Consider the following 16550-nt stretch of genomic DNA (forward strand, 5'->3'; position numbering starts at 1 on the left):
TAGGAAGTCTTTGTTGCTTAATTTAAATAATTACCTTGGCAACTCAACTGTCTGGGTAGCAGATGGGCTAAACCTCCAAGTTCAGTGTTTAGACTTGTGTCTGGGGTGATTTTGAGTATCCTATTTCATTTTGGAAATGAAATGAATCTTTGGAACATGTCTACCTAAACTGGGAGAGCAGAGTCTACTTCAGAATGAATTTAAGCTTCTTAATGTACAAAGCAAACTAGCATGCATCTTTTTGTATATTCTGATACTCCAGATACACTCTTATATATTGAGGCTTGTCTGAAAGGGTTAACCTGCTGAGAGGCACAGACCAGACGTGTGGGGTGGGAGGGGGAAGGGAGGCAGGGATTAACATGTGTGAAATATTTGGGAAGGATATAAATTGTATTAATTTTTTTTAATTAATATTTCTGATATTTCTGAGATAGAGCACATTGAAATGTGCTCTATTTCAGAAATGTTGCTCCAGAATTTCTTATGATGCAGGCACAGATAGTTGCTACAGCTAGTCTTTGTCATGGTTATTTTTGGTCTCTGATTTTCTCCCCCCATAGATTATAGCAAATATAAAATATTCACGTTACTTTACATAGCATTCTGCTTTGGAGTTAATAGTCTGTTCTGTGCATGTTTCTTCCAAGAGGTGGGAGAGAGTTACAGTCAACTGATGGGGGGAGTTAAGATGGAATATTTCTAAATGGGAGGAGGATACTGATGACATAAAGTCAAGTGATGAAGGAGACACTGACAAGGGACTCTTACTTTTAAAAACAATTAACTTGATAAATATCTCAGTGAGAATAAGGTAGAGAAAACATGTGAAAAGGCAGACTAAATCTTTTTGTATCCTGACAGACAGCAAAAACACTTTTGAAGATCTTGCTCAGTTTTGACTTTCTTCCATGTTTTCAGCGAATCTGCGAAGATTAAAATATTTGCTTTTTAGATTTCAAAATCAGTCAATCTAGATTGATTTGAACTGTGTTTTGTTACATAATGATAAGAGAGGAAGACATCTCTATAGTAAGCACGTTTTATGTAATAATATCTACCCTATCAGACCTGTGTGCCCATTAGAATAATAGAAATCTGCACAGGTTAAAAACATAATCTGTATTTCATTATGTGAATATATATGTGTCTGTGTGGATGTTTGTCTAAAATGAGCGTGTAATGGACATGCACAAAGTCATGCTCTTTTCCCTTCTGCATCTTTAATATGTACAATCTAGAATCCTTTTAAAGCTTTTTGAAAGGTAAACTTCAGGCATCCAAGCAGGAGAATGCCGTTGAGATGTGACTGACATGCTTCTAAAGGGAGCTGCCCTGTGTGTGTGTGTGTGTGCAAGAAGAGCTGCGTGCTGCAGCATATCAGCCTTTTGTCATCCTGCGAGGATTGGACTGTACCATGCTGCTAAGTCAGGAAAATGAGCCGGGAACACGGGCAAGGAGAGTCCACTCGCTCCTTTTGTGTGTAATACCAGGTTTATATTGCAGTTCTGCTAACTGTAGATTCTTTCCAAAACTGAAATTGTTTTAAGATTAATGTAGAGCAAAATAAGGAAGCAGGAGTGGTTTGGTGACATTATTTTGACATGATTGGCTGAGGATTATGATGTAATAGGTTACAGTGCAGCCCCTTATAGGTTTTAAAATGAATTCCAAGACACCATTACAAAGAAAGCTTGACTCTTTTCTTGTATCTGAGCTTACTCAGTGAAACTCATACAAATGTACAATACTGTTTGGAATATGGAAGAACTGGATGTAGAATATCCTAAGACAGATATAAGTTGTGGCACAGACTTGATGTTTTACATAGAAATGGATCCACCAGGTAAAACTGCAGTCTTATTATAGAAGACTTAATAATTTTGGTCTTTGCAATAGATGCTGGAAAATTGCTACTGGATATGTAGGATTTCTTTACTTTGTTATTGACACAAATATTTTTTTTTCATAAATTAGAATGAAATTGTTGTTTAGTGCATGGTTGTAGTAATTAGAATCTTAACATATACCTGTCTGCTTATTTAATTGAATTTTTAATGAATTGACCTGTTTATAGTTTTTTTTAATTATATCAGAGGTAGTTCTAGTCCTGCTATTATATCATTATAAAAATTGTATTTCTTTTATTATTATTTTTGCTGTCTCTGTTCCACACTGTGCCTAAAAGGAGATGCTGTAGTATCACTCTTGTTTCCTGAAATACTGATTACAAATCATTGGTTTGGATTGTTTAAGGAAAAACATTTTTAAAATTTAGCAATATTAATTGAATACCTGTTATAGCATCATTTTTTTCATATTATATGAAAATATTATGCTATCCTGATATTCATTGCAACTTTAAAAACATTGTCTTTTGAGTCCGGTCATACTATACAGGACAGGAATGATGTACTTACTGAAAGAGCTGAGTTGATTTTTGATGCTGATTCCAATGTAGTCCCCCTTGTTACTAAGTCAGTGCTGCAGTATCTTCTCTGGCACCCACTGGTATACGTATGCAGCTTTGACATTGAGAAAAGGGGAATGTGGTTTTTAATCAGTCCTGCCATTTGAACACAATTTATTCTGTAGAATAATAAGATTAACACAAGAGATATTTAGGTCACAGATGGGTTTCTTAAACTGTTGGTTTGGGGTTTTTTCCTTTTTTTTTGCATATCATTGCACAGAATGCTAGGGATCACAAAAAAACCCAATTCTTTTTGAAATATACAGTATTGCTGTGGGTTTGCATTTTTTATTACTCAGCTTCTAGGTAAGGAAGCAGCAAAATTTGTCTAAGATTATTACATAGGAGGATAAAAAAAATTTGGCATGTTTCATTATTTATGTTCACCTGAAGGTAGTGAAAGAAGGTAAAAGCAAAGTTCAGATTTTTTTTCTCAAATGCTTTCTTCACAGAGGGAGGAGGTGAGTTTAGTGTTATATTTTGCTTAAAATACATTATTACAAGAGTAACATAGTTTTTTGAAACAGTACAACTTTATTTTGAATTATTTTGTTTTCAGTACAGTATCTTGATTCCTCTAATGTCTTTTAAAAACTGTTAGTGATGGACAACTCTGTTTGGTAACCAGTCCTTTTTTTTCCTCATTCATGGAATCATAGAATTCATGTAGTAACATGTGATTTCAAGGAATATATGGTCATGTTCTCAGTGTGTTATAATCAACTTTTTTCCCCCCTTTCATTTGCAGCACTGCCTCCTAAGCCACCAAAACCTAATACAGTAACTAACAATAGCATGAATAACAACATGTCATTACAAGATGCAGAATGGTACTGGGGAGATATCTCAAGGTAAATCAGCTCAAGACATATATTTCTTATGCTTGGCTTGATGTTCTTGCTGTGCTATTCTGTGTATATGTATTATGCTTCAAGTGTAAAAAATTTAGTTATAAGAGCCATTTTTAGGATATTTTCCAACACAAACATATTACAGCTGGTTTTATTCCAAACATGACTAAAAAGTTACTGGCAGTCAGTTGGAATGTAGTATGCAAAATGGTTGTTCTATTACTTTAAGATAGCTATATGAAAGACTAGCATGAAAGGACAGCACCAAGAAATAAATATTTTCTTCTTGTCTTTCATCCAAAACCTCAATTGTAGGCACAATAGTTAACAAATCAGACTAACAAGTGCCATATATTAGCAACATTTTTAACTGTACTATATATAGGTACACTAGGCCAGCACTGGCTGCTCAAATTGTACAGGCTTGTATGAACAAGCAGAAAGACCTTTGCATGAATAATAATTTTGTCCAGCAGTGAGAGGACAGAGTATGCCATTTTTGTATCCCAGTTTTCTCCAGCAACTTTAAATGAGCTATTGAATAATTGTATTTATTAATATGGAGATCTAGAAGGCTTCTAAAACCCACCTGTTTTAAACCAGAAAAAATTAGAGCACAGTGAGAGAATAAATGCATGAGAAGTAACTGAAATGATTGGTTACTTTTGCTTTCATTTTAGGGAAGAAGTAAATGAGAAGCTTCGAGACACTGCTGATGGTACCTTTTTGGTACGAGATGCTTCAACCAAGATGCATGGGGACTACACACTTACTCTAAGGTGAGATTGGTTAATACTAAGTCTGTGATACTTGGTAGTAAAATGCAATAACTGCATTTAACATACAGCGTGCTTTAGGAAATAGTACTTGAAGTATGCCTAACTTTTCAACATACTGTATTTACAGGAAAGGAGGAAATAACAAATTAATCAAAATTTTTCATCGAGATGGAAAATATGGTTTTTCTGACCCATTAACTTTCAACTCTGTGGTCGAGCTAATAAACCACTACCGGAATGAATCTCTAGCCCAGTATAATCCTAAACTGGATGTAAAATTACTGTATCCAGTATCTAAGTACCAGCAGGTAATTTAGTCTATTTTCTTTGTGTGTTACTTAAATACTGAGAAATTACTGCAGACTGAGAAGTCATTTATCATTAAGAACTTCAGTTCTGTCAATGTGTGAAAAAATAAATTGGGTGTAAAACCTGATATTTTTGTTTAAAAACAACTCCACACTTTCCAAGTAAATTTGAAAATTTAAATACTGTGGATACATATTAAGAAATAAACATCTTAATAAATATCCCACTCAATAATAAAATATATAATTTTCGGTATAAAGGTAAACACTTGCAATACAAATTTTCTTTTTGTCATTAATGTCTCATTTGCATATTATGCATTTAGTGTTCTCTGTATTGAAGAAAGAGGAATCACATTTCCATGTAATTATCTAGGTATTTTTAAGTAGTTTTATCTGGAAAATCTCTGCAATACAATTGTTTCATTATGGAATATCTTTCCTTCTGCTCGTCATTCCAGGATCAAGTTGTAAAAGAGGATAGCATTGAAGCAGTGGGAAAGAAATTACATGAATATAATACCCAGTTCCAAGAAAAAAGCAGAGAATATGACAGACTCTATGAAGACTACACAAGAACATCTCAGGTGAGCTAGATTTGAAGCAGAGTGGAAGACTTTGTAGATTTTGAAGAATATTATTGTGAATTCATGCTGCCATCTTCCTACTCTTCCCCTCTGCCACCATTGCCAGTGCCCTGATATGGTTGCTCAGAATAGTACAATTACTTACTTGTGTTTGAACACCCATCACCTGTAAACTTGACTACACTGTGCCCAACTCTGACAACTCCATCCAAAGCAAGTCCGTAACTATCTGGATTTACCAGCACTTCTGCATACTGACCTCATCAAGATGAGTTATGGTTTTCAAGGCATGTTTGCAAGGAAGCGTTGAAGAATTGAAATAATTGAAGAAAAGTGGAGAACTTCTGGCAACTTGAACTTTAACTTGTATGACTAAAGACTTGGCTATCAACTAGGTATGTAGTGGCAGGATAGGCTAGATGACTTCATGAGACCTGTTCAGGCCAGTATCTTACACCTTTATTTCAGAAAGTCAGCTGTACCTCTAAGGACATTAGTTGGTACAAAGGGCAAAGGGTGCTGCCGTACGGCTCTAAGCATCACAAATGAAATTTATTTATACAAAGCAAAGGTTGTAACTGGTTCTTTTTCTAGCAGTTCCACTTCCTTGATAAACCTCATCATGGTAGCCTTTTGCACAAGCCTGTTGTCTCTATGTCATAAGGCTTTGAAGAATGCCTTTTTGGTAAAGGGATATTGAAGTCTTGTTTTACAACATACTGAAGTGTTTCTGTGATAGAAGCCAATAAATTTTCCCCTTTGTCTGATATCAACTGTAATAACAATTACTTTTTTTCAGGAAATTCAAATGAAAAGAACAGCTATTGAGGCATTTAATGAAACAATAAAAATATTTGAAGAGCAGTGCCAAACACAAGAAAGATACAGTAAGGAGTACATTGAAAAATTTAAACGGGAAGGAAATGAAAAAGAAATACAGAGGTCAGTATTTGGTTTTGCATATCAAATTGTGTGGTTTTTGAAAAAACAAACTGCCAAGTATAGGTGTGCCTGAAACTGAAGCAAGATGACAAGTTTAAAGCTGTAAGCAAAGAAGCCTCAAATAGGGTAGATGTGAACTTGTGAAATATATAGCTACATCTAGAGGAGTAATCTGTTCCCTTAAGTGTCTACACATATAAATAGCAGATTATAAAGTTATGAGTAAGAGATCAGAGTTTAACCTACCGCATTATTCTATCCAGAATTATGCACAACTATGAAAAACTGAAGTCTCGGATAAGTGAAATTGTGGACAGCAGGCGTAGATTAGAGGAAGATTTAAAGAAGCAAGCAGCTGAATATAGAGAGATAGACAAGCGTATGAACAGCATTAAACCAGACCTCATACAGCTGAGGAAGACAAGAGATCAGTACTTGATGTGAGTATCATGAATTAACAAATTTGGTTTTAAGTTGTTTTTTTTTTAATGGTATCCACCTTTTGTGACTAAAAATTAATTTTATTTACAATTATTGTCCAGGTGGCTGACTCAAAAAGGTGTTCGGCAGAAGAAGCTAAATGAGTGGCTTGGAAATGAAAATGCAGAAGAGTAAGTATTGAAAGATTTAAATATTTCTGGTTTTCAAATCATCTTACACAGAAGTGAGATAAAGCATATTTAATTCTTGGACCACACAGAGGAAGTCTCAAGCCTACTAACAATGCACACTGTTAAGGCATGACAGCCTACATAATGCCAGTATTGGAAAGGGTGCTGTCTCACCCCCTACTCTACATTTTTTCAGGGAAGTGTATAATCAAGTTACTATAGCAAAGCACTGAAATGTAACTTGTGTCTTTATTCTTACCAGCAAAATTAAGTTCATGAAGTGTTAGTATCTTAGAGAGACGTGACATGGATGGATAAATTGTTCAGAAGGTCTCTTAGGTATGAGCAGCCTTTTTCTGAATTTCAACTGTTGTTACCATATTGTTATCTTCTGTAGTGGTACCCACATGAGTATATCACATTACTGTTGGAGATAATAAATTTGTATATGCTGAGGAGTGGGCCTTCTCTGGTTTTGTGATTTATTTAATTTTTCTGGAAAATGGCAGGATAGTATTCTGTCATTTCAGGCAATTTAGTATACTATAGCTTCTGACAGGGGCTAGACTGGGAAAAAAGCAAAAAGCAATTGGGTTTTGTGAATGTAGACCAGATTTTAACAAAAGTGGGACACAAAATAATATCTGAAGTAGTAACAGTGAAGAATGAACAAATAGAAAATCAAAGTTGTCTCAGTAATATTTGTATAAATATTTTCTGCCTATGTAGTTTCTTGTGCATGCCTTTTATGCTGCTTGGTTGAATATACAACAAAAGCAGCAGACTGACAATGACTCTTCAGTGGTTTTACATTCTAGCCTTGTCCACATCTATTTTAATTTGGCTTGGTTTATTGAGTCTCTTACTGTTATTCTAGAAATTGTGCTTCTCTGCTGTGGTAGAAGCAGGAGATAAAAATGACATACACGTTTTACAGCCACGTTGTTTTCTGAATCTTAGCACAATTCAAAGATGATATGATGTAAAATATGTAGGCACCTGTTCCCAGTAGTACTCCTATCACTTAAACAGTAGAGAAAGAATAATGCCACTCCATGGGTTTAGTTTAGCATCAAAATAGTAAGTGAAACTGTTTAAAGAACATCTTCCTCTTCTCTCACTCTGTGACTCTCCTTGCCAGCGATCCTGGTAACTGCTGAAAAATTAAACTTTTGCTTACTCTTTTTCTGAAGTTGTAATGCAGAAAAAAACCCAAACAGCATTATAATGAGCAGGATAAAATACAGGAATTGCACTCTCTATATTGGAAGTAGAGCCACTACTGCATGTGTTTGACTATCATGCAGGTTGAAAGAGTATGACGGTATAAGGGACTTGAAGAGAGTGTTACATGAAGCAGAAGAACCCTTTTTCTCTGTGAAAATAGAATTCTGGGTGAGATTGCTGATTTTTGTAGACTACTCTGAGTATCTTCAGACAGAACCATGGATGAGTGAGAAGTCATTTTTCCTTAAACCGAGGAAAACTGATTAAAAGCCTTTTAAAGAGAGAATAAGTGCATTATCCAAACACAGATTGACTGCAAGCTGATCAGGAGAGGCAGGGCCCACCAGTGCAGGCTGCTGGGCAAGTGGGGAGCTCTGGAGCTGCTCAATACCAAAGCGATGTCCACACAGCTGAATCAGGTGCATCTCCTTTCATGGTAGGCTTTAGCTCAGAGGGTTCTCTGTAACTCTGGAACAGCTATATTCTTGGTAGCTGATTTGGCAGAAAAGGCCCTGTATTATGTGCTCTTCTCATAATCTGCTTATAAGAAGAGAGAGAGAAAGCACTCGACTGTTGCACCCTTTCCACAAAACCATCTCCCCTATAAATAATTAATCTGTACAACTGCTCAAAGGTTCTCCAAGCAGCAACTGTAATTGATACATTGCATGATTTTTCATTGCTGACCAAGTGTTCGGATCTTTGGAAATCAAGCTGACTCAGAGGGTATTGATTTTGTTGGGCTTGCTATTTACCAAAACAGCGGACAACGGTAGTAGTAGAGTACTGGAGTGCTCACAGCAGGTTCTGAAAAATAGCGGAACATCTTTTTACATTCTTCTTCATATTTACATGAGTGTTCTTCAAAGAAATAAGAAACAGAGCTTATATTTTAGTTTTATTCAATGGTTTGAACAGTGCAATATTACTTGGTTTACATTCCTAGTTTTACCAGGGAGGCATTGGACTAACCACTGATTTTTTTTTTCTTTTTTGTAAGTAATATGAAATAGACACTATCCAATTAGTGGATTTTACTCTGCTATGTGTTTCACAAATGCTTTTTTTTCCAATTTTGGCAGCCAATACTCTATGGTAGAAGATGATGAGGACTTGCCCCATCATGATGAGAGAACATGGAATGTGGGAAATATCAATAGAAGCCAAGCTGAAAATCTGCTGCGCGGAAAGCGAGATGGAACATTCCTTGTTCGAGAAAGCAGCAAGCAAGGCTGCTATGCCTGCTCTGTTGTGTATGTACTCTAATTTGTGAATGATGTAACCAACATTTGAGAGGCCTACCTCGAGCTGGGGGCAGATAGACACTTGCATATGCATGATTCCCATTGGACCTTTGGGTTTAGAAAGTCCTGAGGCCATTCTCTTTGCTGCTTCATTTCCTACACAGCTCCAATCTGTACCACTCCCACAGATAAACCTCACTCAGAAGGGAAACAAAAGCATGGGTGCACTCCTTTCAATGCAGCTACTAAGTCCTGCCTATCTCCTGCCTCCCTAAGCCAGCATGACATCTGCGAATTTGGACTAAACCCAGGTTTTTACCATTATCTCACCACAGAAGAGAGGAATTCTATGTACTGACTAGCATCTTAAGATTTATCGCCAATACCATTTTTTCTATCTCAGTTTTACTGTACTCACAAATTAAAAACTGTTTGTTTTTTTTCCTTTTTAGGGTGGATGGAGAAGTAAAGCACTGTGTGATAAACAAAACACCTACTGGGTATGGATTTGCAGAGCCATATAACTTGTACAATTCGCTCAAAGAACTGGTGCTACATTATCAACACACATCACTTGTGCAGCACAATGACTCTCTCAATGTCACACTAGCCTACCCAGTATATGCACAGCAGAGGCGATGAACATCTTAATACTGCGGATTGTTTGGTTTTTTCTAGAGAAATGATTTGACAACATTGAGGCCTCTGGAGAGAAAAGGCTCCTTTCAGCTTTACTCAAGAATTTGCAGTCTCAAAGCTGTTTCAGATAGGACTAGAGATTTCCTTCACAACTGTGGTGGGAGAGATCACAGTAGTAAGCCGTGAATGTATGTTTGCAATCTGAAGTGCTTTTTGGTTTTTTTGTAATTAAGAAAAGAAAAACACGAGAAAAATCCAAACCTGATCTCCCTGCAGGGACATAGAGGCCTTTAAGCGTGGTGCTTGTTTACGACCACTTCTGAAGCTTTACCAGCTAGAACATTGGATTATCCAGACACAAGGTATAAGAGGTCTGTATCATTCAGTTATTGGAATTTCGTGGTCACGACCTAACTTGGAATGATGTTGCTGCACTCAGTGGATCCAGACACACAGCATTGTGGATTTTTTTGGTTTCTAGTGAATGATATGTAGCAGAATGAATGGCACTTTCATTTCTAAGGGATACTTTAAAAGGACTTCAGTTCCAGTATGTTGTTCAGAGTAATTGTAATAGCAAAGTGCCAGGAAGTGTTTTGTTTAGATGATTAAAAATCCTGTTTTAAGAATATATTTAAGACTGAAGAAAACAGGACTTTCAGTGGCATACAGTGTATAATAGTGTACATAGTATTGGATGACTAACTATCATTGATGGAAACTGTCAATATCAGACTGCTTCTTTTTTCCCTTTTCTGTTTGCTGAAAGCTGAATTCTTAGACCATGCTATGCAATACTGAATTTTCTTTAGGCTGTAGTCTTCTTTCAAACATATCTACAGGCTTCTTTTTCTTTCTTGTTTCCTTGTCTTCTTTTTTTTTTGTTATTTCTTTTGCCTGAGAGTATTTTTCCTGATTATTTTTTGTTACTGATTTTCTTGTTTGTTTCATGGGACTTGCTTTTTTTGAGAGTTTTTGTTTGTTTGTTTGTTTGTTTGTTTTTTAATGTACAGGAAGCCAGCAAGAGTTGGCTTGAGAATTAAAACTATGAAATATTTTACAATTTTCTTTAGAAAAATAGAATATTGAGCTACTAGCTCAAAGTTTAAAAAGTTCATAAATTTTTTTTGATGAAATATTTGTTGGGCAGTGCCTGATAAGCTTCAAAGCTGCTTTATTCAATAAAAAATATATGAACATTATGAAATATCACTGAGTCCAACAATACTGTTTCAGAGATATCTTTAGAATACGGTACCATACTACATTTGCTTCTTGAAGCATTTTGAACTTTTATCACAATTGTCTTTGTATTTGGAAGACAAAAAACAAATAGTGTATCCTTCTTTGATAGTGACTGCAGAAAAAAATGGGGATATTTTGCTACTGCAGTGTAGAGTGTAGATAGTTTGGATCTCAGAATGAATCCACCTTTCACAGTAAATAAATGATTTCTTGACCTGTGGCAGAATTTTTGTCAGCATGTAAAGATATTTTCATTTCATATGAAGGAAGATTCTCTAATCTGTTGCCTAGGGGCTTTTTTGTATTAGTATTATGGGGAAAAAAAAGCTTCCACCTCTACTGAGAATGTTTGGATACAATATAGAGCTAATTAAGACTGGAATATGTCTTTTTTTGAAAATGATTAGGCTATGATACTTACTTTCAGAAGTTTGTAGGCCGAGGCAGTATCAAAGTGAACAGTTCCATAATTTCAGGGCACCAGAGACTTCCATAATTATAGTTCAGTTAAAGAAAACAAATACATGAATCCTACTAAATCAGATTTATTGTAATTCTGGGATAATTTTCAGTCTGTGGTTTGCAATGGTTACTTATTGTCCTGACCACTAAGGAAATTCACACATTGCAAATTGATAAAGTAATGAACTTCAGAGAAATCTTGGAAAAGATTTGACTAAGTGAACATATGACTTTATTCTTCCCCCAAGATCAAAAAAGGCAATACCCATTACCATTAAAGAGAGTTGCACACACAATCAAAAGAGCAAGACCCATGGAGTTCTCCCATAGTAGCTCTGCTTTAGAGATACTTGTAATTTATTTCTAAATATGCAGGGCTTTATAAGCTGTTGGAGGAAATTTGCTGGTCTCCAATGATCTTTATATTATCATTTCATTTTCAAATTGCTACTTCAGTTCTGATGCTGTAAGGCTTTTGATTTTATTTTGATTTTGTGCTCTTTTTTTTTGGTGGGTTGTCTTTGCTTTCCTATAGGTGTATTTTCTTATTGGAATTTGTATCAGGAAACACAATTCAACAAATAGTAATGTTTCATGATAGTCATCACTTAGAAAATTATTCTGAATATTTTTCCTTAATAGAAGTAGAGTCCCTTACCTTCCTCATTCCACACTCTCTTCAGGCCTATAGGACCATGTAAATTTGGTATACCAATAACTGGTTTTTGCTGTGAAAAGCACCAACAATTACTCTAGCATGCCAGTTATACTATTGGGCTTCAAGTTACAGCTTAGTTGAATATGCAGTAGTTTAACACTTATAGCAATCCAAGATATTCTTTGGACATATATTAATTTCTGAATGTTAAATATTTTAAGAGTAAAATTGTATTTTTTTCTCTGTAGGCAAAATATATGTAATCCAAATTGGTGTTTCACGCAGCTTTTGTCAAGAAATTTTATCATAGTTAAGGCATTTGGATCTAATTTTCCTCATATTAAGAAAACCCCTGTTATGTCAGTGGGCCATATCCTTAGCATGCCCTGTCCAGTATGGAATATAATTCCATACTGAATGGAAACATAATTCCTGTTTGCTGTGCAACTTCTCTTCATGTGTGGCTGTAGGAGAAAAAAAAAAAAAACAGTGTGTATGAGATTTGGCACTTGCTTTTCTTGCACAAGCAACAATGAGAAATAAGCACTGTGTAGTAAGGATGAGTGCTTAGGGCTTCTTAAAGAGATGTTCTGCCTACACAGGGTCTATGCAATTTGCAGGGATCAGTTAAGTCTGATGCTGTGGAATGTTGGTGCTAAAAAATAACTCCGGAGCAGTTAATTAGGGGTGAGATAAGGAAAGGGTTTAATGTGCCAAGGCAATAGGTGTTACAAGACGCACGCCCAGCTGTGCCTGAGATGTTACATTTTATATTATCTGTCCAATCCCAGGTGTGTCCACCCCGTAGCCTTTGCTCTGGACCACCTCGGATCCACCCCCTTAGAATTGAGTCTGGGGGCTTTTTAGGACCACCAACTTCATCAGTCTCATCATCTTCAGAGCACAAAGGGTACCTAGTCACCTAATTCCTGACTCCGTTTTGTTATTCAGGCCCTGATATGACTGTTCTCTAAACAGCCTAGGCCTTGCCTTGACAAGAGACTAAACATTGCCACTGAATTCAGGGGTAGATTTGATATGGGGAGCATAGAATGGGGTAAGAGGGTTAAGGAATGTGTAAACTACTTGTATTACAGGGAAAGGGAGTGAGGGTTGCTGCTTTTAAAATCTACTTCTACTACTTATAAAACTTATAAGGTTTATAAAAATTAGAAAAATAAAAACTATTAGGGGCTTAAGGCATCAAGTCCCTCAAATTGGCATGAGTAGGTTTTCTTTGGTACTTATGTATTGTGTGGCCTCTGCATTTCTCTCCCTCCTAAATGCACAAAGCTAAATCCTGCCAAAGGCCCTATTCACTGCAGAGTTGTTTGTCTTTAATGTACCATATCGTTCACTCCAGTTTTGATTTGATCTCAAACAGACTACTATATACGGGGAAAAAAAGCATGGGGATATAACTGAAGAAACACAGTGGTTTTTTTCTGTAGTTCTGTTGATGTGTAGCTTTTTCATCTAATATAATATGTGGAAGGGGTTTGTTTTGTTACCTTTTTTGGGGGAGGGTGGAATTTTTTGTTTTGATTTAAATTCCTGAGGTATGCTGCACTGCAGCATCTCTTTCACAAGGCCTTTGAAAGGTCTGAGACATAGCAAAGAGAACCAAAGCTCCCAAGCAAAATAAGTAGTTTCTGATTTACTTAAGTTGAAATTTGAATTTGCAGGTTGGGGATATGTATCTGCGCATACAGGTGCACACTTGCTGTGTTAATGTGTGAACAGATCCCAATATAGGTGCACTTTCACCTTTCATTCAGAACATGATCATTTTGCTGAATTCAGTAAGTGATGTCATTAACTTTGTTTAAAGACGCACACATGCACACTAGACCTTTGTGGGTGCAGCATGTTTCCAGATACAGTTAGAAAACTGAGTTTCTGTGTTGTTGGATAGTTTCTTAAAAAAAGCAAAAAAAAAGCGAAAAAAACCCCAAACCAAGCTTGTCTGTATGGTTCTGTTATCTAAGAAATTTTGTCAAGCAATCTGTAAAACCAAATCTTCAGCTTTTTTATTTGATGTCAACTGTTCTGTAGTGAGAAATGGCTTTGTCTTGTAATTGGCAATGAAATAATAATGCTTGGGAAAACATTCAGATGCTTCTAATGAGGAAAACTTCTGCCGATTTTCACACAGTGCTTTTGCTATGCATGGTATTAAGTTGGGAAAGTGAATCCTGATACTAATTTTTTTCAGGATCACTTTAGAAATGGGCAGCTCAAAGCACAATGCCTCCCATGGGACAAGGTTCTAAAGTGCAACATTTTATGTAGAATCATGTTGTATTTACTGCAGTTGAGACTAAACTGTGGAAGTTGGTAATGTTACATTACACTTGTCCTGATGAGATTGCATTAGCTGCCCAAGATGCTGCTATTTTCTTTTTTATTCTTGTTTTTAAAAATAAAGCTCTGTTCTGTTAAATGTCTTTAAAACATTAAGATTACTTTGTTTTAAAATTGTCTTTCAGGAGGTGCAGGTTAAAGCAGGTTGTAAATTGCCTTTACAAGGCAACTGTGAAAACATGCCTCCTTGAAGTTTTGTTCAAGCTGTAGAGTTGATGGAGCTGTGTCTTGTTTTTGGGTTGCTTTAAAAATTGTAATAAGTCTGTAATAAGCAGAATAAAGGTTGTTTTGAAACTGCATTTCAGTTGTTGAGGCTTCCATAAGGACTGTGATGTCTCTTTACCAGCATCCTTGGGTAAATCTTTCTGTCAGTATGTGGCCTTCTTTGAAAATTAGACCCAAATATTATTAGAGGGAATATATATTATATAATATATATTATATATATTATGCTCATATAATATATATATTTTATATATATATATATATATATATAATGCTAATATATAATATTATGCTCATATTATTAGAGGGAACTAGGGAAAAAATAGTTTTAGCAGACTCTCAGCCGTCCTATATCTTGAACTGAATGGGGTAGTTGGGTAGCTCCAAAATAGTCTCCTGTCAAAACAGTGTCAAAATCACAGTTCTGCTCATCTCATACTATTTCAAAAGCAGTACAATACTCATGATCTGCCTTCTACAGTGCATTGTTTGCTTACCCTCACTATTGGTAGATGGTATTTGACTTCTTTAAGTCCATTCATATCTTACCCCAAAAGACGTCCTCCGAGTAAGTCAGCCAACCACTCTGGAAGCAGAAAGAGATTCCTATTCAGATTCTGTCCAAGGTTTCCATTCCAAAATTTGCTCACACTAATCTCTAAATACCTTTGACTGAAGTACTCAGGTAACACGGGCTTGGAATAATTTTTAATAATCACAACATTGTCACTGGCCCTTAGAGATTCTTAAAAGAAACTTAGATTAAGGACTATTATCATATTTTTACCCTGCTTATTAGAAAGCGAGGTTAGATCTCCAATGCATGTATCTGTTGCAGTGTTTCTGTTAGTAAGCTGATTCTTTTATACAGATGCTTAGTTTATCTTATTCCTGCCCCCTGAACCAATGCTGAGGAGCACAAAGGCTGTGCAGCCATAGAGTCAACATCTAAAAATAAGGTGACCTATGTGGTGAATTATGCGTTGTCCATCATCATCTGTTGGAGAAAAATTAAGACTGTTGGATCATAATCTGAGGAGTCTATGGACTGGCAGATTTCTTTCCTGTATCATACATTGTATAGAAATCACTCTTGGAAGATTGGAAAAGTAGTTTGCAAAAACGTCATTCTATTTTTGCTGTCTGCAGGCAAACACCCCCTCACTTTCCCTCTCTGCTTTCTTGCTAAGCTTTGATGGTCATACAATCATAGGGAATATGAAAGACTGCTTCAGTCTATCTTTGTGCAGCTACAAGTGGGTGTAATACTTTTAAAAGATTATGAATGCTTATCATGGATTTTGGTTTTTTTTCTCCCCAAGTTGCTTGACTCATGCAAAGTCATGTGTGAGTAACTTCACACAATTCCTTTTGTCTGAGCTGTGAATCCTAAGAGGAAAGAGAAAATTTTAAAACTCAATGTCACCTTCTGCATGGCTCTGAATAGATCAACACTGGTACTCCCCGGGCTGCAGATGGGGGCAGCTGGGCACAGGGGCAAAGAAGCAGCGCTGCTGGAGCCCTAGACCACCTCTCCCTTCCTATAATGGCTTCCCATGGAGGTAGCCCTCCCATCCACCGTGGAGAAGAGCCCCTCTTGTTCACATGGAGGACCTTTTGAGATGATTACCACCAGGATACACCTAATATTTACCACAGGGGCCCGATTCCCTCGTTTAGAGGGTGCAAACTGGGGAAATGACAAACAGTGGGGCCTTGCCAGTATTCCTGAATGAAAAGAAGGCTAAAAATAAGTGAGTTTACTTTCACTGCAGGGCAGCTTGCAGGGAAGTGGGATCAGACATGATTCCAGACAGATGTGGGCTTTGCGAGAGGCACTAGGCCTTTCCTATCTCCTCTGAAAAAACAGAAAGCAGGAACTGTGGGAGCACTGCTGAGGACACGGTTCTGGTGTCTCTTTTTTTTATTCTCTTT

General features: G+C 36.4%; 1 protein-coding gene and 1 long non-coding RNA gene across 5 annotated transcripts in view; one reads left to right on the top strand and one right to left on the bottom strand.

Annotated features, from left to right (window-relative positions):
- PIK3R1 (phosphoinositide-3-kinase regulatory subunit 1) overlaps positions 1–14689 on the top strand; it is a 62278-nt gene extending 47589 nt beyond the window's left edge. For 3 of the 4 annotated variants that reach the window (XM_064641952.1, XM_064641953.1, XM_064641955.1), the window contains 9 exons: positions 3222–3324; positions 4005–4103; positions 4231–4411; positions 4873–4998; positions 5798–5940; positions 6204–6380; positions 6483–6551; positions 8861–9031; positions 9475–14689. In XM_064641952.1, coding sequence (XP_064498022.1) covers positions 3222–3324; positions 4005–4103; positions 4231–4411; positions 4873–4998; positions 5798–5940; positions 6204–6380; positions 6483–6551; positions 8861–9031; positions 9475–9664 — 1259 coding nt within the window. In that variant the 3' untranslated portion in view covers positions 9665–14689. Of the gene's footprint in view, positions 1–1629; positions 1847–3221; positions 3325–4004; positions 4104–4230; positions 4412–4872; positions 4999–5797; positions 5941–6203; positions 6381–6482; positions 6552–8860; positions 9032–9474 lie in introns of those variants that run through there. The other variant, XM_064641954.1, reaches the window with a different exon arrangement.
- Positions 768–16398, bottom strand: LOC135407142 (uncharacterized). Its single transcript, XR_010426722.1, has 3 exons — positions 15113–16398; positions 2421–2589; positions 768–926 (listed from the first exon to the last, which is right to left on the bottom strand). It is a non-coding gene; the product is annotated as an uncharacterized LOC135407142 (long non-coding RNA).
- Between the last annotated feature and the right edge of the window lie 152 nt (positions 16399–16550).

This window comes from Pseudopipra pipra, chromosome Z, assembly GCF_036250125.1.
Source record: "Pseudopipra pipra isolate bDixPip1 chromosome Z, bDixPip1.hap1, whole genome shotgun sequence".
Lineage (NCBI taxonomy): Eukaryota > Metazoa > Chordata > Aves > Passeriformes > Pipridae > Pseudopipra > Pseudopipra pipra.